At 46.9% G+C, this 27,294-nt stretch overlaps 1 protein-coding gene across 1 annotated transcript in view; it reads left to right on the forward strand.

Moving 5' to 3' along the window:
• The window catches only part of Ptch1 (patched 1), a 52,221-nt gene extending 38,062 nt beyond the window's left edge, over window positions 1-14,159 (forward strand). The window contains exons 17-23 of the mRNA XM_074052569.1: window positions 1,983-2,166; window positions 3,427-3,707; window positions 5,918-6,055; window positions 7,633-7,775; window positions 10,724-10,823; window positions 11,285-11,539; window positions 13,068-14,159. Of these exons, the coding sequence (XP_073908670.1) occupies window positions 1,983-2,166; window positions 3,427-3,707; window positions 5,918-6,055; window positions 7,633-7,775; window positions 10,724-10,823; window positions 11,285-11,539; window positions 13,068-13,586 (1,620 nt within the window). The 3' untranslated portion in view covers window positions 13,587-14,159. The remainder of the gene's footprint in view (window positions 1-1,982; window positions 2,167-3,426; window positions 3,708-5,917; window positions 6,056-7,632; window positions 7,776-10,723; window positions 10,824-11,284; window positions 11,540-13,067) is intronic.
• The last annotated feature ends 13,135 nt before the right edge of the window (window positions 14,160-27,294 follow it).

Consider the following 27,294-nt stretch of genomic DNA (forward strand, 5'->3'; position numbering starts at 1 on the left):
GGGTGTGGGGCAGCAGAGCATGGGCCAGCTGACCTGTGGAGGAAGGCTGGACTGCCTGTGATCCTAGCCTGTGCACTTTGAGGACCTGAGGCTCTAGGAGACGGCAGGAGGACTCTCTTGGCTCTGATCATCTCATCCCACCAGCTAATCATTTGACTTCAGGCCAGCCAGGAAGCCCCATGACCCCTCTGTCAGGTGGGGACCTTTGTTAGCCTCTGGTACAATGGCCAACAAGCATGGTGGAGACTCTGCAGGCTTTTCCACATGTTAAGTGCTGAGTACGGTCACCCTTTCTGGTTCTGATGCTCAAGACCACAGTGGTCTCGGTTGTATCCTTCAGGCTTGGACAGATGGATTTATTGGGTAGCAGTCATTTGAACAGAATCTGGGTTGGGTGAATGTAGAGGTTACTAGAGTGATGGGAGGATTTGTCACTTGATTCCTTTGGGTCACCCTGGCCCCAGGAGCAGACACCAGGTCCTGTCGGGTGACTGTCATGAGTAAACCACAGTGCATATCCTTGGTGCCCAAGTGGACACACCATTGTTCTCACTCCTGCAAGGAATGAGAGCTGTTTCTGTTTGGTAATCATGTCCCCCCAACTGCAGGTGCATTATTGTGACACTTCTTCCTGCCTGTCCCTCCCTTCTGATGCCTCAGGGGCATTTCGGGTTCTGTGGGTTTCAGGTGGCTGGCACACAGCCTCTCCTCTGCTTTTTTGTAGCTTTACCTTCAGGCTGAAAATGTCACGCTATGATCTTCTTAGCAGCTCTGTTTATTGTCTCCTCCTTTTCTGCTGGCATTGAAGGTGACAGATTTACAAAGTACATTGTTCAGAGTTATTACTGAGTGTGAAACTCGGTGCTTTATAGTAGCGTGCATTGGGCTGTCACATTTGACGAGAGTGTGGGCAGGGGAGAGCCCATAGTAGGGATACGGTCAGCGAGCTAGCATGGGATGGAGTTAGAGTCCCAGGATCCTATGGAGCAAGTGTGGCTGGGACAGATCGCCAGATCCCGTCTCTGGTACCTGTGCAGAACGCACAGGGGCGGTGAGCTGCACGATGCAATTCCAGAGACAGTTTGAAGCCTTACGCTTGTTACGCACCCTGTGGATTAATTGAATCCAGATCCATGAAGTCTAGCTCTCTCCCTCTTCCTCTCTTTCCTCGTTCACTCTTTCTCTATGAACTACTGTCACTGGTGTTTTTCATTTTGTTAAAAAAGTTTGAACATGTTGGAAGGAAGCCCGAATCTAAAGTAAACAGGAAAAAAATCTTTTTCAACATATCTCACGTACATCCACTCAATCTCACAGTGTCTTTGACCTAAGGAAAGCGCCCAAGACCTACTGTAGAGGGAGCGTACTCTGCCATACAGGCACGGATCCTTCCAGCTTTACTGAGTCTGAGCACCTCTCAGACATCAGATTACCAGGAAGGGCCATGGCCCTGCATTCATCTCTTCCACTTTCTGGTGAAGGGCATTTTTTGAATACACAAGGTCATAAGAGACTAGTGTGAGCAAAATTTATACAGATGTTGTTTTATTTTTATAGCGCTCCTCCATTTACTGGGTGGCATTTCCTTCAGTGTTAACAACAGAGGTTAACTGCACCCAGACGTGTATGGGGACTCTTGCCAGGTTTTCCCCCCTTCCCCCATAAATATGTTTCTCCAGATTGCTCGTTCCCTGCCTTGGCTGCAGACAGGCTTTTAGCATTCAGATTTAATTGGCTCAGCCAGTTCCTGAGCCATCTGCAGAGCTGTGTGTGCGTTACAAACACCCTGGCGACTGCGTCCTGCAGGCAGTGACTTTGTGAACGGAGTCGGAGGTGTCCTGGCGGCACTTTGGAGCTGTGGGCATGCTGTCGGAGAGACAGGTACAAAGCTCTCCAGGCCAGGAGTGTGTTGATACAGATAGGGCTTTAGATTGCATCCAAACACCGCTTCTGAAGGACCCCTGTTCTTCCTGTCTCTGCAGTTGACCAAGCAGCGTCTGGTGGACGCAGATGGTATCATTAACCCCAGTGCTTTCTACGTCTACCTGACGGCTTGGGTCAGCAACGACCCTGTTGCTTATGCTGCCTCCCAGGCTAACATCCGGCCACACCGACCTGAGTGGGTCCACGACAAAGCCGATTACATGCCCGAGACGAGGCTCAGAAGTAAGTAGCACTCCATGCCAAGGGGAAGGGACTGGGTGGGAGCTTCCCTGAGGCGCCTCGCCTGGCTGCTCAAGAGCTCAGCCACAGCCTGGTCCGTTGACACTACCCAGGGTTCAAAAGTGTAAATAGAACAATCCATTTCTTTTAGTTTAAAACTCCGGGAGACAGATGAGGATGTGTAATGGAATACAGCCCACACTCTATCTCGTTGAGAAATAAGACCAATTTCCTTTTGTAGCGTTCCCTCTAAGACGGTCATCAGGCATTTCTCTTGAGTGCCAGCTGTTCCGTGTGAAAGTCAGGGACGCCTCCAGGTTGAGTGTTGTTTTACTATGGCAGAGTTTTATCGCTGGGGATTATATGTTTATCTTAACTTTGTCAACTCTGGTGTTGAAGGGATTTTTGGCACGTTGGATCATTCGTATAAGCCACCAAGCACCTGCACTTTGTCAAAGCTGTTTAAACTGGAACAGGAAAATCTGTATACAACAGTCCTCTTCCTCTTCGTCTCCCAGCCTACAGTTTGAAAGGTGGTTCTGTGTGGATTTAATTTGCATTTATGTTCAAGATATTAGTAGCCACGTATTGCTTTGGGTCCTGGGCCAAGGGAAGACGTGAGAAAGAAGACGGGTCCCTCTGCAAACATGGCTGGGCAGCCAGCGGTTTGTACCCCAGAGCCTTGTGGCAAGCAGCCAAGGCTTGTCTTAATGAAAATTTATAGTTGAGATTATAATAGGGCAAATCATGTTTAGCAAGTCAACTGAATGACCCCAAAGGGTCTGGAACACACAACGGCAGTAAGTGAAAGCTTGTTGTGTAAGGATTTCATCCCCTGTTGTGGAAGACTTAGCATTGCATTAGGAAGAAGAAGGAAGGTTTAAGTTGGACAGATCACTCCAAAGGGATAAGAAAGTGCTTTTCCCAGCACAGCCTGGCTCTGGAATTACTTGGCTTTTATCAGCAATCGAGGACACCAGAGAATTTCCACTCGTGTCAGTAGAACAAAAAGTATTCCCCATATTTAAGTCCTGGAGTGTTTAGACTTCTCACAAATAGTGATCACTTCTGGAAGGTTAATCAGAGGTTAAAAAAAAAAAAAATTGACCGTGGACTCCTTCCCCTCCCCTACCCCCTCCCCCCAAAACTCGAAGGTCAATCGCCATTTACAAATTCCTAAACCACGTATGAACGTTACCATGGCAGGAGGCATTTCGCCATGGGCCCTGTCCTCACCTGGTATCCTCGGCCCCCTCTGTCCAGTTCCAGCAGCAGAGCCCATCGAGTATGCTCAGTTCCCTTTCTACCTCAATGGCCTGCGAGACACCTCAGACTTTGTGGAAGCGATTGAAACAGTAAGGACCATCTGTGATAACTACACAAGCCTGGGGCTGGCCAGCTACCCCAACGGCTACCCCTTCCTCTTCTGGGAGCAGTACATCAGCCTGCGCCACTGGCTGCTCCTGGCCATCAGTGTGGTGCTGACCTGCACGTTCCTCGTGTGCGCTGTCTTCCTGCTGAACCCCTGGACGGCCGGGATCATTGTGAGTTTGTTTCTAAGGGTCTTTGTGGAAGTCAGATTCCTTTCAGCATAGCTCTTTCTGCAGCCGGGAAGTTTTGTTTATGTCTGGGGCTTTTGGAGGAGGGTATAGCTTGCATCACCCAAACCGTATTTATTCTACTCGAGGTAGTGAGGTTCACAGTGACGGGAGAACCTGTCATGGCTGCAGTCTCCTGTCCTCTCTGCTACAGCTTTAAAATATGCATGTGCAAGGTGGGAAGCTTTTGTAGGTTTGTTTTGTTTGTTGTTACTGTTTTTTTATGGCAGTACTTGGGTTTGGAACTCAGGTCCTCCTGCTTGCTAGGCAGGCATCTTACCACTTGAGTCACTGGCTCTGAGCATTTGTTACATAAAAATGCATACAGCAAAACTATTTTTTTTTTTTCTGATTCTAAAGTATCATTTTGTGACCTCAGCTCAGGCCCAGTAATTCATGGAAGATTCTTCTGTGTATTTGACCCAAAGGCCTACATAGAGAAGTTAGGACAGAGGTGTATGGGGACAAATGACTTTAGCAAGGTGCATTTGTGTTTGGAGTGTGTTTTTTTAACTCCTAGGGAAAATGATAAACTGCTACTTGATCATCTCTATTGGGGTTCCTTTCTCCAAATTACTCTCAGATTTGAAGTGAGTTATATGCATTCTAATAAAATCATGGCAGGGTTGAAATTCTACAAACCCTGGTGCAGCCTTTAAAAGTGAGTGCAAGATTTATAAAAACAGACCAGGTTTTGTATGTGTGCTATAGTCTGGGCAGCCGCAGGTACATTAAAGGTAAATGTTTAGTCTGCAGACATTTTCACAGCACTTAAGCATGGACATGGTCCATCTTTCCTTATTCTCCCCGGACCTCCACCACTTCTCCTTGCCCCGCCCCCGAGGAGGAAGGACCATTTTCTCCTACTCTTGGAATCCACTTTGCACCTGTATTTTCTCTCTTTGGACTTTTCAAGAAACTCCAAAGTCTACCTCTCAGATTTTCTTTCTACAAGGAAGATGGAGCTTGCTCCTTGGACATTAGAGTCTGCTTTCTTTTCCCCAGTTGCTCTCTAGCTCTTCAAAGCACAGTGGCTCTGTAACCTGACACTGAGCAGCTGGCTGGATTGCCCTCCCCTTAGCCTGCTTCCCAACCATCTTCACTGATCTTATTGGCAGTCCAGCAAAGGCACAGCTCCTTTTACCTGCAAGAATATCATTCAGCCAGGCGCTGGTGGCTCACACCTGTAATCCTAGCTATTTGGGAGGCAGAGATCAGGAGGATCGTGGTTCAAAGCCAGCCTAGGCAGATAGTTCATGAGGCCCTATCTTGAAAAAACCCTTCACAAAAAAGGGCTGGTGGAGTGGCTCAAGGCGTGGGTTCTGAGTCCAGGCTCCAGTACTTTAATAAAAAAAAAAAAAATTGTTCACCCTGTCCTGTTCTCTCAGTTCTCTTGAGGATGGAGGGAGAGGCTGTCAGAGACTCTTAACATTTCAGCTCAGTTATGAGTTGAAGGATGGTTTTTGATGCTTAAAATCAGAACAGAAGGAAAGGCCTTATTTTAAACTAAAACTGTCCTGCGTATTGGCTCTAGGACCCCATGGATACAAAAATCCATGGGTGTTAAATCCTTTGTGTATAAAATGTCATCGTATTTTCATCCAACCTGCACACATCCTCTTGTACTTTCAACCACCTCTAAATTGCTTATAATACCCAAAACAGTGCTATAATGGATTGCTTAAGCAGTAACAATGAAAAAGTCTGTACATACTCAGCACAGATACAGGGTTTTTTCACAGTTGGTTAAATCTGTGGCTACAGAACCCACAGATAAGAGAAATGGCCATATATAAAATTTGTCCTCAAGGTAATGCATTGTCCCTGTGTCTCCCTGGATGGCTCCAATGGAATATTCTATTCTGCTTTCTAGGATAAGCGTATGAAAAGCAGCTGCAGAGCACACTAAGCTGCACCATCATGCATGCCCCTCCAGCCTTACAAATTGGTCATCCCAAAGTTCCCCTTCCGAGGAGGAAGTAAGGACAGTTGTCCAAAGTTACAGCAAGTCAGTCAGTCAGGATTTGGGTGACAGGTATCTCTGTGTTCTTGCTCTGTAATGAGGCCACATTTGTTCCTTAGCACCCTGCAATGTTTGCAGTGCAGTGTCTACTGTGTGATGTGCCCAGCACTGACCACTGTGTGCCTTCTTCAAGGTGATGGTCCTGGCGTTGATGACGGTTGAGCTCTTCGGTATGATGGGCCTCATTGGAATCAAGCTGAGTGCTGTACCTGTGGTCATCCTCATCGCGTCCGTGGGCATTGGAGTGGAATTTACTGTCCACGTGGCTTTGGTAGGAGGAGATACTAAGCTATAGTTCCTCTGGTTTTATTAGTAGCAAGTGGGAACCTTTTCATCTTCCCCCTGCATCACAGTGACAGGACCCCAGAGCACAGGAGTTCCTTAGGAGGGCTGAAATGTTTCTGGATTCCTGTCCCCAAGAACAGAGACATGGAAGGCGAAAGCTATCTCACGTCTAGGTAGTGTCGTCTGGGAAGGATTCTGCTCATTTGATGTTCACCGAAGTTGTCACCTTTGTCCCCAGGACATACTATGTGTGTGGGCACTCAGACAGACAAGTGTAAAAGCAGTAATGAAGTGAAATTAAAACACGGCCATCCTCCCAGGCTTGTTGGGGATTGAGGGTGAGGTGAGCTGGCAGCCACAGAAACACATCCTCGAGCCTGTGAGCGAGGGCGCAGGTGCTCAGCACCCAGCTCTGTGGATCTCCCAGCCTCTGCATTCATGGTAACAGGAAGTGAGAGAACACAGGGGTTTTCCCTCTCTTGCCCTGTGACTGTTCTGTTGGAGGAAATTAAACTTCGGGAGGAAACTTGAATCCGAGAGATAAGCCCACTGTCTATTTTATCAGAGAATTCTTAGAAAGCTTCGTGACAAGGTGCAGGTCCCGCTCTGTCTGCAGGTGTGCTGAGAGCCTGAGTCCCTGGGGTTACTAGTAGGCACTCCAGAAATGGGTACTGACTGAGTAAAATCTGATTTTTTGGATGCCCATCTGGAAAACCTAGCGCTGGACGAAGACCAGGTGACTTTTAGCGTTGCCTTCGCAGTCAAGTAGCATTGCCATTGGGGTCAGCATTTGGTTAGGACACGTCTGTACTTGGGTTTCTCCCTGTGCCTCCTGCAGTCTCTCAAGACTGCTACTGTGCAACTTCAAGACTGTAAACATTGGTGTTTGCGAAGGAACGTTTTGTTGAAGTTATTAATGACCCCTTCCTGCTAAGGTCTCACTCTCCCCAGCTGCCTGATAGACCAGAACTTCCACGCCAAGTTCCCTTCTTGGCCTTGCCTTTGCGTCAGGAGCAAAGGACACTGGGTTATCCCTATGTACTTAGGTCCCAGGTTTTCTCGTGATAACCTCTGGGGTTCTCAGGTATAACCACAGCCACATTCACTTGCGTAAGTAACTGAAATTCTCACCTCAGTGGAGTCCTGAGGAAATAGATACCGAGCACCCAATGGTGTGAGACCAAGGTGACTCAAGATCTTGAAAACATAAGCTAGAATACTGTGGCTTTCTCATCTGGAGTCTCCTGTGTGTGTGTGGCCTGAGCTACTTCAGGGCAAGTAGCAGGGAAAGAAAGAAACCTTTCTGTACATTTTGACATAGTTTGGGTCATTTCAGGGTTTGCATCCACACCAAATGTGACCCAGTGTCACAGCACTGTTACAGAACACTGTAAGTCTAGGTCTTGCCACCCTGATTGACTGAACATTCCGGGAGTAAATAGTAAGATGAGAAGTACATTGAAGAGAGACAGGTGACAGCAACGCCCAGCGTCCAGGCAAAGCTGAGCACCTACCACAGGCAGCCAGAACCCTGATCGTTGTCTAACTCTTGTCATTGCACAGGCCTTCCTGACGGCCATTGGCGACAAGAACTGCAGGGCGGTGCTTGCCCTGGAGCACATGTTTGCACCTGTTCTGGACGGCGCTGTGTCCACTCTGCTCGGAGTACTGATGCTTGCAGGGTCTGAGTTTGATTTCATTGTCAGGTAAGCGAGTGCATAAGAGAGAGAAGTCTTCGGTCATCATTGTTGCTTATGTCCTCCTGTGTCTGGTACATGACAGCATCTCTGCACTGGGACTCGACTTTCCTTTATGCTAAGAGCTGTTTCACAGTCGTGATTGTCTAAGACCTAAGGTGAAGGGGCAGTCATTACTCAGTATCCCAGACAGACGTCTCAGTTAACCACCCAGTACCTAAACAGAAGAGTCCACAAAGAGAGATGGCTGTGTTCCCATTCATTGACCTCACCGGCTTTTACTTCATCTCCTTCAAACCTGTGGGAGGGGAAATTCCAAGCACTTAAAAGTGGCCATCACGATTTTATTCTGCTAAGAAGTGAACATAATGTACCCAGATTTCATATTTGACCTTGGTGTCAAAGTTTGAGAATCCTAGCCTCGCTTGGCTACTCGAGCACCTCGAGGCAGACTGTTTTCTGGATGATCTATCTAAGACTGAATTTGTGAAGTGTAAAAGGAAAGTGAGTTTTCCTTCTGGAAAGTATTGGAAAGCACGTTCTGAATGGCCTTCATAGCTTTGGGAGGTGTAGCTTCTCTCTCGGCCGTAACAATTCGTAAAGAATTATCCATAGGTGACAGAGCACGGGCTTAGAGCCCTGATAAGGCAGAACCCAGAGTGAGATGGGGGTGCTTCAATCTGGGAAGATTTCTCGTGTGTGTTTGTGTGTGTGTGTGTGTGTGTGTGTGTGAGAGAGAGAGAGAGAGAGAGAGAAAGAGAACTCGTTTTCAAATAGAAGATTTTTAACTAGAAGTTATAGCCAAAGTTTGTTTATTGCAGACAAAAGATGAGTTGGGCTAGGGATGCAATATAGTGGTGTAACATGGGCTGAGTGTTCGTGAGGCCCTGGGTTCAATCGCCAGTACCACAAAAAGGGAAAGAAGAGTCCGTTGACCGGGCTGTAGCACAGTCCATTGGACAGTCCTTTGCTCTCTGTGGGTTTAGGGACGGGTAATGACTGCAGTGTAGGCCAGCACTTCTGACTCATCTAAGGCAGTTGGGGATTGGAGGAGGGCAGTCTCTGCATTTGCAGAAGGTGCCATGTGAGCCCACACACACCACCTGTTGATAAGGTGACAGGCCAATTAGGGAAGTCATGTTTGCGTGGACACCAGTGAGGTGTTTGGCCTACCTGAGATAAAGGTTCTGACTTGGTTCGTTTAGAGCGGTTGACTTCACTTTGACTTGCCTCTTACCCTACATTAGTGCCCCCTTTGTGGCGTAAAAGCACAATGGCAACCTCACAAGTACCGTTCCGCATAACCGCAGACCCTTCTGTGTGGCTCATGGGTGGGGGAGGAGCCGCAGGGTGTGCTGGCATCTGGTAGGTCAGCCTTGCTCGGGTGGAGGGGGTGCTGAGGGAGCCAGCACCCAGCTGGAGGCCTGGAGGGTGGGCTCCCAGTTCTCTCCTGCCTGAAGCTTGCTCCCACCCAGAGCTATCAGGAATCCCGTTTCAGGCACTTAGCAGAGCTTCCCGTTTTTGAAAAGCAGTGTCGGATAAATGAGCAGACGTTGTGTATACGAAGCCGTCTGCTTATGCTGCAGTCAGATGGATGAGATGCAAATGTCTTAAGGCCTAGCGCGGATCTGTGCCTCCACCGAAACTTCCAGCAGTTTACATTAGAGAGATATGTGGGCTGCTTTGTTTTTCACTAACGCAGCTCAGAGGTTCCTGGTGTTTACAATAGCTGTGCGGTATCCCTGTTTTTATAGGGATTCTCTCTCCTTTCATCTGAGGTCCAAACCGATACAGACATGGCAGCACTGGGTGCCTGCTGTACTTTACAATCTAACAGATCGTTAGCAGATAGGGTATCTTGCTCTCCCTCCTTCCAGAACATCCCGTCAGCCCCTCTCCCCCCCCAGCCCACTGCCATCAGAGCCCCAGAAATCATTAGTTCCAGAAATGCATCCTTGCGTGGAGTGCAAGCCCTCCAGCTGTGTGTGGAGTGTCCGCCCGAGGCTGTGTCTGGCTGACAGGTTTACCTTGGCATTCCTGAAGGATCGCAGACCTTAGCCGGCGATGGTGGGAAAGTAGGACTTCTTGTTCGCTTCCTCTTCTGCCAGGGTGCTGCAGCTTTTATGTTTGAGCTGGCTGACGCAAAACAAGAGTATTCAGAAATGCTAAATTGTCCCAACAAAAGACTGGCCCGCAGAGCAGGCCGGCCATTGTGGAGTGCCCTCGATCAGCACAATACTCCGCTCCCACAGAATGGCAGCATTTTCTCTGCAGAAAGCTGGTTCCTGTGTGCTAAAAAGGTTGCAATTGGAGCTATTTGGTAAAACTGGAACTCTGCAAAGTTCTCGGCGGAAAGTTGTGATTCATGAAAGCCTTACCTGATACGCTGGAGGCTTAATTAGAGATTCTGCCATAAGAGGCTCAGATGCCTTTCCCAGTGGATTAGCTGCCTGCAGAAGTGGGCCGCTTTTCCTCCTGGGCCAAATTGTTTAAATTCTGCACCCTTCACTTCATTTGTTTGCTTCTGCTGGGTTTTCACGGTCAGGGCCCCTCATCATTGTAGTTCTGCTTTGTTTGCTCAGCCATTCAGCCCGCATTCCATGTTTTTGTGTTTGTGTAACACATTCATAAATAACGATACATGCCATGAGATTTCAGCAAATTAACAAACTAATTTTCTTTTTTTTTTTTTTTTTTCCTTCCCTTCATGAACTAACACTTGGGTTGTGGGATGTAGTGCTCAAAGTCATAAGGTTAAAAAAAAAAAATGGAGAAACACCAAAAAAGCAAACCCTGTGCTACATTCGAACTGTACATTTGTACCTGCCTTTCCAGTGGGGGCGGGGTGGATTTCTTGATTGTATTGGTGTTAATTTACAGCAGTATTTGGATACTTGCAAGGTGGTGTGATTTTCTTTTGTCTCACTGAAGACTCCCGTTTCCCTTTTATCCTCAAGGTATTTCTTTGCTGTCCTGGCAATCCTAACCATCCTGGGTGTTCTCAATGGACTCGTCTTGCTTCCTGTGCTTTTATCTTTCTTTGGACCATATCCTGAGGTCAGTAATTACACTGGGTGTAATGTCCAATCCACAGCCACCTGAGTGCTGTTTTTCCTACTCTTCAATTTAGATACCTAGGTATTTCCACATTGGCTGACCATGTACTGTTTCAGTAAGCTTCTAATAAGGATGACTTTTTTTCCTCTTCTGTTTGGTAGCTTTGAGGGGTATAGGACTGGAGGTTTTGTTTTTCTGCAACCTGAGTCTAGAGAATATTTGTCCTTCACAGAAGTAAAGAGTGCACATCTCATCTGTCCTGGGTAAAAGGGCAAAGGGCAAGTATTTTGCTCCAGCTGAAGGACTACAGATGGCAGAGAGGAGGGAAGGCAGCACAGTGTAGTATGAGTGTCCTGACACAGGACACAGGGACCCCTGAATAATACTCTGCTTTGCACTTTTGAGATTGGCCAACAGGTAAAAGAACAGTAACACTTTGAATCTGGAATCTTCTTGAATAGGTGTCTCCAGCCAATGGCCTGAACCGGCTGCCCACCCCTTCCCCTGAGCCGCCCCCAAGCATCGTTCGGTTTGCCGTGCCTCCCGGTCACATGAACAATGGGTCAGATTCCTCTGACTCGGAGTACAGTTCTCAGACGACAGTGTCGGGCATCAGCGAGGAGCTCCGGCACTACGAGGCCCAGCAGGCCGCAGGGGGCCCTGCCCACCAAGTGATCGTGGAAGCCACAGAGGACCCTGTCTTCGCCCGTTCCACTGTAAGTGGAACACCCATGCCAGATCAGTCTTGGGAAGAAGCCAGTGTTTGATTCTATCTGAATCATATGAAAGTTTTCTTCCAGTGGTTCCATCTCATGGGGTGAACGCTGTGGCCTTACGGGTTGGGGATGTCACTCAGGAGCAGAATGCTTGCCTTCAATAGGCAGAGCCCTGGGTTTGAAGGTTATCAATGAAAGAGTGAATTGATTAAATAACTAAGTAAAATATAGAAGAGAGGCAGTAGCATATATTTTGGGCCAGAGGTAAAGCATTCTTTGCCCTTTCTTCCTTTTTTTTTTTTTTGTTTGTTTGTTTGTTTGTTTGGTTCTGATAGCTATGTGTCATCTAGGAATAACTTTGAAAAATTTAATGAACATTTTATTGCCACAAGAGGTGGCTTTTTGTCCTCTTCTCCCCTCTGTTGCTTTTAGTTGGTACAAAGTTATTTTGAACTATTGTCTTAGACTGTGTGCCATAGCTCTAGTGGCTCCAGCTCTCATTCTGGTTCCTAGAGAGAGCATGGAGCTCTCTTCTTTCTTTCAGTCACTCCAGAAGGCCACAAGGAGCCTGGGAGCCCCTTCCTCCACCCCGTGGCACCCCCCCCCCCAAGATGGTCTCAGCCCCCTCCCCTTCCCTCTTCCCTCCCCCTCAGGCCAGGAGCTCAGCATAGAAAAGGCAAGGGAGGGTCCGAGGCCCATGTTGCTCCACTGAGGCCCCCTGCCATCCCTCCAGGAAATGGGTATTCCAGTCCCGGGACGATCAACCCTTCTGTGAAAGAGAGGGAGGCCGACCAAATAACCTAAATTGTCCTCCTCTCGCCCCCCGTGACGAGGCCTGCTGAGCTGCAGTGTGAATCTGGTTTTGTTCAGCAGGAGCCTAAAAATAGGTACAAGCTGCACGACTTTGAAGTTGGTCACGGTCTTTCTGATTGATGTGGCCACTGTGCTGCTCCGTGCTTTGTGGAGAGAGACCCAGAAACCAGATTCCTAGCAATCGGACAGAGCAGCGCTGCCCGATGGAACTTCCCTGTGGCGGTAGACGCTGCTGACTCTGCCCTCCAGTCCAGCAGCCACTGGCCGTGTGCCACTTGAAACATGGCTGGTGGATTGTGACTTTTCTTTCACTTAGTCTTCAGTAGCCACCGGTCTCTCACAGATGCCATGCTTGACAGTGTAGGTATAGACAGACAGCCAGCCAGGGCCAGACGCTTAAGGAGAGGAGCCCAGCCTCTGGCCTGATGGAGCAGGGTGGGGCCACGATCCCGGGAGGGAGGTGGCCAGGACGCTGTCAGGCCGCAGCCCTGCATTTATGGGCAGAGGCCATCTGCCTCCAGCCAGCTGTGCCGGGGTGAGCCTGGAAACAGGCTCCAGATACAGTGTCCCTGTGCCAAGTCCTGGCGCTTATTAAAGGGCGCTTTTTCTTTTGTGGGTGGAGGGTCCCCATCGGCGCCAAGCAGTGGGGGTGGGAGTTGGGGAGGAGGCAGGAGCACCCTGCCTGCCTGTGTTGACCTGTCCTCCCCCTGTGCAGGTGGTCCATCCTGACTCGAGGCATCACGTACCTTCCATCCCGCGACAGCAGCCCATCCTGGACTCAGGGTCCCTGCCCCCCAGACGGCAAGGCCATCAGCTCTGCAGGGACACTCCCAGAGAGGGCCTGCGGCCACCCCCCTACAGACCGCGCAGAGACGCTTTTGAGGTTTCTGGCGAAGGGCAGTGTGGCCCCAGCCCTCGGGACCGCTCGGGCCCCCGTGGGACCCACCCTCACAACCCTCGGAGCTCCACGGCCACGGGCAGCTCCATGCCCAGCTACTGCCAGCCCATCACCACTGTGACGGCTTCCGCTTCCGTGACTGTCGCTGTCCACCCCCCGCCCGGGCCCACGCGGAACCCCCGAGGGGGACTCAGCCCAGGCTATCAGAGCTACCCTGAGACTGAGCACGGGCTGTTCGAGGACCCCCACGTGCCTTTTCATGTCCGGTGTGAGCGGAGGGACTCCAAGGTGGAAGTCATAGAGCTGCAGGACGTGGAGTGTGAAGAGAGGCCCTGAGGACACAGCTCCAACTGAGGTGTGTGTGGCCGTCCTGTGGCCCTGGGGACTGGAGGGTGCAGAAAGAGAAGCTCCTTGGGGTGCCCGGGCTGTGCCTTCCAGAGGTCACCGGGCATTGGCACCTCCCAAACTGGACTCCAAGCAAGCTTTTGTCCCCAGGGCAAGACTGATGTTAATGTCTCCACACTTGGTCACTCTTGGGGTGCCACTTCAGTCCCAAGCTGGGTTTCTTCCCCTCCCCCATCATCCTTTTGGAGATTGTTATTATTAGTGCAACTAAGCCAGGTCCCTAACAGCTTGACCTTGCTGTCGGCTTGCCAGTGCTTACTGCAGTGCCAAATGTGACAGATCTGCAGGTGAATTGCATCGTAAGGAGGAAGTACTGAATGCCACCCATCTTAAACTCCAAAAGTCATCTCAGCCAACAAACCCATCCCACCTCGGGGACTGTCAGTGTGTGCGTGCTAAAGGCATGGGTCCATGAGTGATCATAAAATGACTTAACTTTATGGTTTTCTTTTAAAGGGTGATTAAAATCTGAAGCAAAGAGGCCAAAGATTGGAAACCCCCCCTCCCCCCCCCGCCCCCACCTCTTTCCAGAACCGCTTGAAGAGAAAGAACTGCATAGAGTAACGGAAGGGTGTGCGCCCCAAGAGCGGTTCAGTGTTACTGTAACCAATTGTATTATTTTGTTAAATACTTCTACAAATATTTAAGAGGTGTAAACATATGTAACATAGGAGGGAGTGGTGTAGAGTAGTGTGGTCTGGGATTTCCCCGCTCCTGCCCCAGAGTGGGGAGGCCCCGGGGCCACCCCCCCATCTGTACATTGGTCCCTGTACCACAACCAAGCTTAATTTCGTCCTAAATTTTCAGCGTGTTTTGTTGCTGCTTAAATATTGTATAATTTACCTGTATAATTCTATGCAAATATTGCTTATGTAATAGGACTATTTTGTAAAGGTTTTTGTTTAAAATATTTTAAATTTGCATATCACGGACCCTGTGGTAGTGTGAAATGTGACTGTTACCTTTCGAACACGCCATGCGTGCTAAGTGTTTAGTGAGCAGATATGAAGGGAGAACATGTCTCTCCTGGTGGCTTCTCTAGGACTAGTTTATGCAGTTCTCCTGTTTGACTGTGTTTGTGTGTGTGTGTGTGTGTGTGTGAGAACACGTATGTGATTTTCCAATGTACTGTACTGTGATTTTTTTTTTTTTTTGTCTTTACTTCTTTTCACTCTCTATCTCTGTAACCCTTAGCATGGGTTCTGACCCAATCAGGCTAGAAGAGTCAGGCTATCTATTTTTATGGCTTTGTGCTAGTGTCGGGGGCTAGCCCTAAACATATACCTTGTTCTCTGGAAATGGCTCAGGTGCAGCCAGGCTTGCTTTGTGGCCGTGGAGTCTCTCAAGGTCATTGGTTGCCCTCCAGACGGCCCACTTGTGCTTCAGAGGAAGCGAGTTCCTTTGCCTGGTCATCATGGGGGATGTTAGAACGTCAGGGTGTGAGACAGCAGTCCTCATTGGGGATGAAGAGTTAGGAGCCGTGCCTAGCTGGGCCGTGAGTGTGTACTCTAGAAAAGTAATGTGGTGCTGTGTCCCCCTTGACTGACAGCGTGCACGCACACACACACACACACACACACACGCACACACAGCCTCCTGTCCCCTGGGCCTAACACAGAAAAATGTGTTCATTCAGGGCCTAAGAGGTGGCATTTTCAGTCCCTACGATGTAAACTCCCTCTCTTCCTAAGAGGGACAGCTGGTTGAAGCTTCCTGGGTCTGTCTGCATCTTTACAATGTAATAACAAGCTTCCAAGATGGTGACAGCGTCAGAAGTTCGGTAGGACATGCACACTTCTACACAAGTCAAATCGCAGGCTCCCTCCCTTCATTATCAGTGTGTTTTCCGTGTGGCATTTTTTGAGGAGCAGGAAGATGCAGGCACACACTCCACAGAACAATGCACACGGAGGCAGATCTCTTCACTACCTGTCCTCACTACCACGAGGAGCACCCCAATGGTGACTGCTACCCTCTCTGTCCTCTGTGGGACAGGCCCCCATACTGGCAGTATTGTGACCTCAGACCCTAAAACTCACTATAAAATTGTAAGGCACAAATCAGAAGCCACTTGTGGCTGCCAGATGTCTGTGTGTTCGTATGCCAGGGGCTCTGGCCACACCACTGCTACTGTCATGGTGCCTGCCAGCCACACTTCCTACCTGACACCTGACACTAGCTCTGCTCAGAGAATCTGACTCCCGAGCTGAGGGGGGAGAGAGAATTCTGAAGCTGGCTGCCCTGTGGCTCTTGGTGTGTCCCTCACTCCTTTCCTGAGCCTAGCTGGTGTGGCATGTGAGAGCCTGGACAGCCCAGAACTGTCCCAATGGCCAAGCAAGGACTCGGGGCTGGCAGGAAACTAGAATCAGTTTCTCTCTCCTCTCCTCTTCTCTTCTCACTCCTCTCTCTCTCTCTCTCTCTCTCTCTCTCTCTCATAGTTTTATTTTGTATGTCCTTTTCATTCATTTGGATGTTTTAATTTTTTAAAAACAAAAGAAAAGGTCTTTGCTGATATTTATAATTTTGTATCATAAGAATCTTTTCCTACAGTATTCATCATGCCAGTTTGTAACCAAAACCTGCAGGGATTTTATTTCTATTGGAAACACTATTACAGCTATGTTTTACTTTTGAACAGAATTTTTATTTGTATAGAGTGCTTACTAATGTTAAATAGTTCAGAGTATATAACATTTCCATTAAAGACTCATGGTAGGTTTTAGTGTAAGGAGTTTAAAGGAAATAAATATTCGATCTGGTTCTCCTCTGCCACTTTGGGTGGGAATGAGTTTGTGTCATTTCAATTACAAAGATAAAAGTATGCCATATAATTTATTTATATGAAAATTTATTTTTGTAGTGTACATAGTAGTCACCAAGTCTTTTGACAGAAGTATATTTTTAAAGAATTTATATGTGCTGAATCCATAGTGTGGAACTTTGCTGAGACACGAGTGGGGGTACTTTTCATTGTAAATTCACAGCAAGGGAAAGAAAATGTTTTAACAGTGTTAAGGAGAGTGAGTGGCCGTCCATGCCATGGCGAGGCGTTTATTAGTTACCATTTGTGACCTAGTGTGGTTCTCATTTTAAACCTCGGAAGGTGAGAATGTACAAACTCTCTAAATAATTAATGTTCAAACACTGATAGAAATTCTAACATGAATAAAAATAATATAACTTGTTGGTTATGTCTGTGTCTCTGGAAGGTTTTTATTATGGATACCAAGGAAGTTCCTGAATTGCCCTTCCAAATGGTCCCTTCTCATCCCTTCCTTTTCTCGTACAGCACCTGAGCACTGGTGGAGTGGCTCAAGTGGTAGAGCGCCTGCCTAGCAAGCGTAAGGCCCTGAGTTCAAATCCCAAGTAGTGGGGGAGGGGGAACACATGATAGCTAGTGATATGAACAATTTTCGAGGGCTTATTGATAGCATTAGAACATTTTGATCAGCAGTCTCTCCGTGGTACACCGGCAGCAAGGGCCCTAGACCCAGATCGCTGACAGCCTGCAGGAGGGCTCAGCTGCTTTCTGTTTTTACACTGATTCGGCCAAAGCCAGCCACGTCCATCTCTGTACGTGCTGTCCATGGCAGCTTTCACACTAGAATGACAGAATCGTGTCATTTACAACAGACGCTGATGTGGCCTGCAGACCCTGAAATGTTTATCTCTGGCCTTCGAGAGAGAAGCAGCTTGACAGCCCATCTTGGGGTGGAATAGGCAACACGAGTCAAGTGTGGTCCATGAATCAGCGTACTTGGAAGCTTGCTGGAAAAGCCGAAACCCAATGCCGCCCTGGCCCTACTAAATCAGAGTGTCCGGGAACGAGGCCCAGGAGTCTGCTTTAACGAGCCGTCCTGGTGGTTTTGATGCACCAGCACGGGTGATCCCTAAATTCCTTCCAGCCGAATGTGGCCATGGTTCTCTAATTTGACTCAGGCTGCACAGCCAAGTCAGGCCAGATTCTGCAAACAACAGAGATCCTGACTCGTCTGTGTGGTCTTTCCACAAAAACACATGTTCCTCTGTGGGAAAGAGTGAGACCTGTGAACTTTGCATTTGTGTCTGGTCGTGTGGGGAGACAGGAGGTCCCTTGCTTCTGCTGTGCCACAGCTGTCATGCAGGACCTGAGCAGAAAGATTGGGCTCCTGACCTAACAGGCCGGAGGTGGGGGAGAGCCACACCAGACCAGACCAGACCAGACTGACTGGGGCGACTTGCTTGAAGCCTGTGACCTCCAGAAATTAGAGACAGTGAGTGCCCCTCTTCTGACAATTGTCATGCGGTCTGGACCACAGTGGCTCAACAGAGTCAGCTGGCTGAGGGTGGAAGTAGCCATCTTGTGCATCTCACACTGAGTTCCAGCTGGCTCAGTCCCCCACCCTATAAGTCTGGAGAGCTCCCATCCTAAGGTGACAAGTGCCCTCAGATAGACACAACGAAGGTTGCCAGGGGACGGCTTTCTACTCACAGCCCTCTTTGGAGGTGTTTGCGGGAATACATTAAAGTCCAACTGAGAAATTAGGTGTTCAGGTAATACAGCGTCCTTAGTGCCTACTCTACCTGGAAAAAAATTAATAGATTGTTAAAACGAGATTTTAGTCTTAACAACCTTGTCTTCCTAGGTCCCGATGCAGTCATGTGATCTCCATCAGAACTTGAGAGGTGAATTTCATTCACGAGGCTAACTCGTTACAGCCAAGTCATAGGGAGCCATGCGCTCCCTGAATCTGAACAGCTCACTGGAATCGCAAGCTTTCTTACCGTTCAGTTGCATAGCTAAATAAGCTAATGGTTTTTCACTGTGTTGACCTAGGAGTTTTCAATCAGATTTATTTATGCCCCAGCATCGGCCATGTTTCCTCAGGACTTAGGTCTCGTTTTCCTTTCTTGACACAAGCATGTCACAGCTTGGTGTGCCTCTCAAAATTCCAGGCACGCAGCGGTCTTACGTAGATGTAAAGACAGGTGTTTGGGTTTTGGCTAGCTGGTAGCTGACCTCCCAAAAGGAGAAGTGGAGATGGGTTCATTAATCATCTACAAAGAATGTTTGCCAAGTTTTAATTGCTTTTAATTCGGGCCGCCTGTATGAAGAGAACATGCCTCAAACATGAATCTGTGTAATCACATTGTCATGACGGAGGGTGTACTGGACACATGTCTCTGCACATTTCCTGCAGGGAAATTACAACTGCCACTGTAACGACCTCGAGAAGGTCTTTATTCTGACCTGTTGGGAACATGGAGGAACTCACAACAGCAGGACCTATGGCTGTGTTACAAAAAAGAAAGTGTGAGTTGTAGAGATGACCCCAGTTACACTTGACCAGGACACAGCATGGCTCTCCTGTAAGACCTGCATGCCTTGTTTATAGGAATTCCCAAAAGCCTGCAGCTGAGAAGCTGTAGAGAGAACCAGCAGTATAGAGGTGTTACCTGCCCTGAGGGTGAGCCAGACCTCAGCAGGAAGCAGCGTCTCCTGGAAGGTGCATCTGAATGAATCCCTTATCTGCTCCATTTTCCTAGAGAGTGTTATCTCAATTCACGGGCCTCCTCTTTGCAGGACTTGGGGTTGAGGGGTAGAGGAGTGTGACATAAGGTACCAACAAGGCAAACAATAAGTCACAAACAAGTTCAGAAGAAAGCGATTTGTTCATAGGACCTGCCACTATCACCAACACAGCCTGTGTTATCGTGGAGGGGGTGGGGTTGGATAGTAACCTACTTTGTTTTCATAAAGGGAAAAACATCTTGTAAATAGAAGAGGGATTGCTGAGCAAGTTCTATCTAATAATGAGGATTGTAGCAGCGAGCCCAAGTCGAGAGGCCAAAAGAATCACCTTGTAATCACAGCCCGTGGTAGATGGACTGGTGTTGAGAGCTCCCTTGGAGCCAGAGGAAAAGCAAGACGGGGCAGGAATGGAGAAGAGCAGGAGGCTGTCAGCTGTGGACTGAGAGTGAGAGCAACTCTCCATCCATCGGAGAGGACCAGATGAGATGGCCAACATTGTGCAAAAAAACCAAAGCATCACACAAGCCAAGAGAGGCCATCGAACAACATGAAAAAGTGCAGTTGTGCCAAGACCTTCTTCCAGAGTTCATGGATTGCAGAGCACATGGAGGCCCGTGAATTGTGACAGTGCCGTGCACCCTTGTCCAAGGGATGCGTTTGCTCTTCCTCACAGCTCCCACCTTGCATGGCACCTTGGAAGGTCATCGTGAGCCGGGGGAAGTTAAAGCTGGGAGCAACTCTTGCCACCTTGGAACCTGGAGAAGCCTGCAGCCATGGATGGAGTCAGACTCAAGACCTGGATCTCTGCACGCTCGTCTGATGCTCTTACTCCTATGACCCTCATTTCCCCTTGTGTATTTGACGTGTTCCTTGCCAGGTGTGGCTGACTGCTGTCTGTACAGGCTTTGCTCCCCGCCCACCACCATGTCCCGTGTACTGAGTGTTCGTGCAAAAGGCGATCAGCTGGGGGGGATGGGGGAAGACAATTAGCAAATCTCTAAATTCTCCTTCTGATTACACTTAAATTCCAAAGCTAATTGGCTAAAATGTTCCTTGGTAATTAGAAGCAATTAATAAATGAAACGAGGTTTGCACTTCATGATTGAAATCTCCAACTTCGTTTGCTAATGGTCCCTAATGGCTTGAAATCATAAGGCAACCGCAATTAAGATAGGACTTTCAAAGTGGAAGGAAGGGAGGGGAAGGAAGAAGGGAGGGGAAGGAAGAAGGGAAGAGAGGGAGGGAGGGAAGGAAGGGAGAGGAGGGAAGGACGGAGGAAAGGGAGGAAATGGAGGAGGGAGGGAGGCGGAAAGGAAGAGAACAAAGAAAGGAGGGAGAGAGAGAGGAAGAAGAGAAGGAAGGGGAGAGGGGAGAAAGGAAGGAGGGAGAGGAAAGAAAGGAAGGGAAGGAGGGGAAAGAAAAGGGAAGGAGGGAGAGAAAGGAGGGAGGAAGGAGGGAGAGATGGAAGGAGGGGAAGGAGGAAGGAGGAAGGAAGAAAGGGTCTTCTTTCTTCCACCTCTGGGCACAAAGCCAGTGTGCACCTTGGGCTGTGAAACACACTCCATGCATGCATGCATGGCAGGCACATACATGAGAAGTCGCACCCTGCCTTCTCTGAGGCCTTCTGAGTCCCCGCTGTGCAGTCATCCAGTATTCTTGGGGGATCAGCACCCTACAGAGAAGAAAGGTCTCAGGTGCACAGGCCCCTTGCAGGACATGGCAAAGTTATTTGCGTACAACCTGCACACGCGCTCCATCTACTTTATCTCTGCATTACTTACAATATTTAATATGATATAAATGCCATGGAAATACAATACACTGTATTGTTTAGGAAATAATGACAAAAAAAGTCTGAATGTGCTCAGTACACAGGCAATTTTCTTTTTTCATTTTCCTTTTTTTCTTTTTTTGGTGGGACTAGGGTTTGAACTCAGGGCTTCGCACTTGCAAAGCAGCCGCTTTACTGCTTGAGCCACATCTCCAGTCCATTTTGCTCTGGTTATTTTGGAGATGGGGGTCTCATGAACTATTTCCCTAGGACTGGCCTCAAACTGCTATCCTCCTGATCTCAGCCTCCCAAGTAGCTAGCATTACAGGTGTGAGCTTCCAGTGCCCGGATGACGGGCAACTTTTTAAAAAAAATTTTATTATCCAAATTCAGTTGAATCCAGGATTTGGGCTCTGCATAGATGAAGGGTCAAGTGCTCTCAAACTCCCTGTCGTGACAAGGTTTATCCCGCTCCCTTTCTCCATCAGGTGAGACACTCCCAGCACCAATGGCAAAAGAAAGTCATCTGCTGCTGAGCCCCGTCTTGAGGAGTGGTGGGGACATAATGAAAGTCCTGTTTCTTCCTCTGCTTGTGACAGGCCAGAAGTTATCTCACTGAATGCCCCCAATTAATAGGACATCAGCAGAGGCTCACGTTGAGCAGGACATATCAGGAGGGAACAACAAAGATGAAGAAGAGACGGCAGGGTGGTGAGGAAGGAAAAATTCTCGGGAAGCCGAGAACTGAAGGGTTCCAGAAAGAGAATGGAAAAGGCCAACCTTGAATTAGAAGGAGGCATCACATCAGAGGTGAGCCTTGGCCAAAATTGCTGAGCACACAGCCAAGCAATTCTGTGAGAACAGTGTGTCTAAAACTCAAGCAGGAAGACAGATTACTAAAAATCAGACACTTTGTTTTCTGTGATTTTTTTTTTTCACTCTCTTTCCAAAATCATGGCGTGATAGATGTATTTTGAGTAGGAGTCAACAAGCTATGCTCCCTCCTCCCCAGGCCACCTCCCAATGGTCACCGCTTGTTTTTATAAATAAAGTTTTATGAGAGCACAGCCTTGTCTATTCATGTCATCTCTTCGTGTGCTCTGGAGCTGTACTGGCTGAACTGAGTCGTTGGAAGCAGAAACCATAGGGCCTCAAAGCCTAAAGCTTCTACTGCACAGTCTTCTGTGGGTCCCCATTGCATAGTCCCCACTGGGTGTGTGATCTTTCTACAGCCAAGTGGCTGTGTAGACAAGGAATGGTTTTCTTCCTCCTCCTCACACACACCAGAACATTTGCACTTCCTCCTCCTCAGGGCATGTGCACCTTTTTTTTCCCTCCACCTACGTCTGTCTTCCTGATAGACACGTGGCTGATTTCCTCATCAAATTCAGGTCTTTGCTGAAATGTCAAATTCTCAAAGAACCTTGCCTGAATATCCAGCTTAAAATTACAAACCCGCTATTTCTTTTTTCTACTTTTCCCCCACAGTATTTAGTATTAGCTAACACCCTGTGTGTGTTGTCATCTATCTGTTCCTTCCTTCCCAACTAGAATAATGTCACTTCTTTCAAATGGGGGAAATGGCTTTATGGCTGTATCCTCAAGGGCTACCATGGGAGCGGAACTGTAGGGCAGGGCTCCCAGTTAGCACAGTTGTTGGTAAAAGAATGAACTCTATAAAGAACCCAAGAGAAAACTAAGATTCTAGTAGGTTAAGTGACTTGCTAGAGGTTGCAGAGCTAGGAAGAAGGAGCCCTAGTAATGGATTCCTGAATCTGCAGGCTCAACTATTGCTGACAGAACCCATTTCCAGTACTGACTGCTTCTACTGTCCTTTCATGCCTCAGTGCACAGTGCCCTAGCCACATGCAGCCACCCCGCTCAGGTCAGTTCAGGATGAAAAGACAAGTCTGGTAATCCCTGACATGGGTACTTTAAAATCTCTACCTCACTGGTCACCAGTGGCTCACCCCTGTAATCCCAGCTGCTTGGGAGTTTGAGGTCAGCCCAGGCAAAGAGTTCTTGAGACCCCCTCCCCATCTCCAAAATAACCAACACAAAATGGAGTGGATATGTGGCTCAAGTGGCAGAGCACCTGCTTCGCAAGTGCAAAGCCCTGAGTTCAAATCCCAGTCCCACCAAAAAAAAAAAAAACTCTATCCCTATTTAAACATCTATGTAAAGAAGCATAAATAAGCATATTTGTGTTATTTTGCTTTCCTTTTTACTATGGAAAAACTAACACATAAACATGGAATAGAGTAATGGAAAAGAAAAAAAGAAAGAAAGAATCATGGAGCTCTGTTATCCATTCATCACCCAGCTCTGACAGTAGCACTTCCCCAATTCTGATTGGTCTGTCCTCCTCCTAGATTTGCTGTTTATCACTGTATTTTAGTTGCAAGTCCCAGACATCAACTAATTTCACCCACAGATACTTCAGTACAGTACAGTATCCCTCTCCTACCCCAGCAGGGATTCTGTCCCAAGACCCACAGTGGATGGATGGATGCCAGACACCATGTAGAGCACCAGACTTCATAGATGTCATGCTTTGTCCTACACTGTAACAGTGCTACAGCGTAACTTACAAAATAGGCACAACGATAGCTGATGCAAAAAAGAACTATTAGAAAAAGGTAATATTTGGGGATGACAATTACCCACTGGCAACTAAATCAGCAGAGAATGAAACTGTGGAAAAGGGGGAATGCTGTATTCATCTCTGATTCGGAAAGACTTTCTTTGGTGGTTTTGTTTGTTTGTTTTGCAGTCTTGGGGTTTGAACTCAGGGCCTCAAGCTTGCTAAGCAGGTGCTCTTACCACTTGAGCCACTCCGCCAGCCCGTGTTTGGTGTTTTGGAGCTAGGATCTTGCCAGCTATTTGCTTGCGCTGGCTTTGAATCGTGATCCTCCTAATTTCAGCCTCCCAAGTAGCTAGGATTACAGGCGTGAGCCACTTCTCCCTGGCAAGATTGCATCAAATTAACAAAAAAAAAAATCTTCTGCACACCAAAAGAAACAGTTAACAGAATCAAGAGCCCATCCACAGAATGGGAGAAAATCTTCACCACCTATTCAACAGATAGTGGATTAATATCCAGAATATACAAAGAGCTCAAAAAAATTGAACAGCAAAAGAACAAATAATTCAATTAATAAATGCACAAATGAATGGGACAGTCTTCAGAAGAACAGATGGCCAATAAATCCATGAAGAAATCTTCAATGTCCTTAGTCAACTGATTTTTGGCAAAGGCAGGGAGAACATGCATTAGAGAAAGAAGTTCTTTTCTATTCATGGTGCTGGGAAACCCATATCCCTATGCAGAAGAAACTACACCCCTATCTCCCCACCACATACAAAAATCAACTCAGTGTGAATCAAACACTTAAATTTAAGACCTGAATCTGTGAACTGCTAGAAGAAAATATTGGGGAAGCACTTCAGGTTATTGGTCTGGGCAAAGAATTTTTGGATATGGCCTCCAACAGCAAAGGCAACAAAAGCAAAAATTGACAAATGAGATTATATAAAACTAAAAGTCTTCTGTATAACAAAGGAAACAATCAACAGACTGAATTGACAATCTACCAGAATGGGAGAAAATATTGGCAAACTATTCATCTGACAAGGTCTAATTTCCAGAATATGTAAGGACCTCAACATGACAGCAGAAAACCAGATAATCCCTGAACAGACATTTCTCAAAGGAGGACATACAAATGGCCACCATCCATGTGAACAGAAGCACTTAGAGAAACCCAAACTTAAGCCATAGGCACAGAAAGACAGGGTGATTAGTGAGTAGGAGAAATAACTTCTGCTGTTCTGTACCATAGTGGGACAGCCATGGTTGACAACAATTCACTGCTATTTCAAAATAGCTAGCAGGGAGGCTTTTGAATGGGTCCCACACAGCCATGATGTGTTACTGGCGGAATAGGTACAGCGATGACCCTATCTGGACATCACACATGAATGTCACAGTGTACCCCATAAATAATCAATGCAGGCTGATAAAGCCCATCCAAGTTTACACGTTCAGTGAGTGAATTCCATGGTGTGTGAATTACACTCCAATAAAGCTTTGAAAAAATAGAAGCACAGAGAATGGGGGTCACTCACCTGTCTGTTGACTTTAGAAGGCAAATGCATGTGCTGTCTTGTGCACTGATTGCAGATTCTTCCTTTAATTTAACTGCTCATAAACTGGTCACCCCCTCCCAACCCATGGGCCTCCTCTAAGTCCCCCCTCCAGAAATAAGTCGATATCAATTAAACATGTGTCACAAAGCCCAGCTTTTTTCATGTTGAGCTGGAGTCTTGCAAGCATTTTTTGGTTTGGCAGGCCTGGAACCTTGATCCTACCAATCTCAGCCTCTTGCATGGCTTGGAATGGTAAGTGTGCCACTCTACCCAGGTGTTGGTTGAGATGGGGTCTCACAAACTTTTTGCCCAGACTGGCCTCAAACTGCAATCTTCCTGAGCTCAGCTTCCTAACCTCTCAGCTAGGATTGCAGGTGTGAACCAAGAGTGCCCAGCTATGGTCAGAAGTATTTTATTCGGAAATTTTGTGTCTCTGTTCATCCAAGAAATTGGTGTGTAATTTTCTTTTGTCCTTGTATTGGGATGGTATTGGGGTAATACTGGCTTCATAGAATGACTTTGGTAGTGTTCCCTCCCTTTCCATTTCATGGAATAGTTTGAGGAGCACTGTTGTGAGTTGGTCTTTCAAGGTCTGGTAGAATTCAGCAGTGAGTCCATCGGCCCTGGGCTCTTTTTTCTTGGGAGACTTTTGATTACTGCTTCCATCTCAATGCTTGCTATGAATCTGTTGAAGTGGTTTAAATCATTTTGGTTCAATTTGGGGAGGTCATATCCATGTAAATGTTTACCCAATTCTAGATTTTCTAGTTTATTAGAATATAGGTTTTCAAATGATTCCCTAAATCCTCTGGGTTTCATTGGTATTTGTTAAAATATCCCCTTTTTCACCTTTAATTTTATGAATTTGGGCATTTTTCCTCCTCTTTTGGTCAATTTGGCTAAGGTCTTTTTAATCCTATTTATCTTTTCAAAGAAGCATTTTTCAAATTTGATCTATTTTGATGAACGTTCCACGGGCTGCTGAGAGTGTATTGTGCACTCGCTGGATGAAATGCTGTGCAAATGTCTGTTAAATCCATTTGGCATAGAGTTTCAATTTAATCTGAATTCTCTTTGTTGATTTTTTTGTCTGAATGATATATATTTTGATGAGTGTGGATTATTGAAGTCTCCCACCATGATTGTATTAGGGTCTATCTGTGCTTGTAAATTCAGTAGCATTTGCACAGTGAATTTGGTACATCAGCATTTGGTGTGTATGTGTTAACAATTGTTATCAACTTTTGATGGATTGTTCCCTTTATTAACGTGAAGTGACCTTCTTTGTCTATTCTGATTAATCTTGGCTTGACATCTGTTTTATTATATATGAGGATAGCTACTTCTGCCTGATTCTGGCAGAGTCCATCTGTTTGGAAAATGTTTTTTTCCATCCTTCCATCCTAAATCAGTTTGTCTTTGTCAATGAGATGCATTTCTTGTAGCCAACTAATGGTCAGTTCTTACTTTTTAATCCATACCACCAACTTACGTCATTTGATTGGAGAATTGAGACCATTTACATTTGGTGTTAGTACTGACAGGTGTGTAGCATTTCTTGACATTTTCTTCTATTGTGATGTTTGCTTCTTTTGTAATCCTCATTTGCTAATCTACTGGTCTAGTGAGATGTATTTTCATGGTTGTGTTTATCTGCACCTTCTCTGGGTAGGATTCCTTTAAGTATCTTCTATAGTGCTGGTTTAGTGGTCATGAATTCCTTTAGTTTTTGTTTCTTGTGGACAGTTTTTATTTCTCCCTCAATTATGAAGGATAGCTTTGCTGGATATATAATATTTAGGTTGACAGTTATTTTCTTTCAGAACTTGGAATATATCTTTCCATGCCCTCTTTGCTTTTAGGGTTTCTGTTGAAAAATCTGCTGTTACTCTGATTGTTTTGCTTTTATAGATGACTTTTCACTTCTGTCTTGCAGCTTTCAATATTCTTTCTTTATTCTGTACATCTAGTGTTTTAGCTAAAATGTTTCAAGGAGTGTTTCTTTTCTGATCATGCTGATTTAGTGTTCTGAAAGACTCGTGTATCTGGATGACCCTCTCTGTCTCAAGATTGGGGATGTTTTCTGCTATTACTTTGTTGAATATGTTTTCCATGCCTAGTTTGTAGCTCTTCTCCTTCTTCTATGAACCCACGATTCATAGCTTTTGTCTTTGATGGTGTTGCAGAGGTCTTCCATGTTCTGTTCA

This window comes from Castor canadensis, chromosome 13 (genome assembly GCF_047511655.1).
Source record: "Castor canadensis chromosome 13, mCasCan1.hap1v2, whole genome shotgun sequence".
NCBI classification, from domain to species: Eukaryota; Metazoa; Chordata; class Mammalia; order Rodentia; family Castoridae; genus Castor; species Castor canadensis.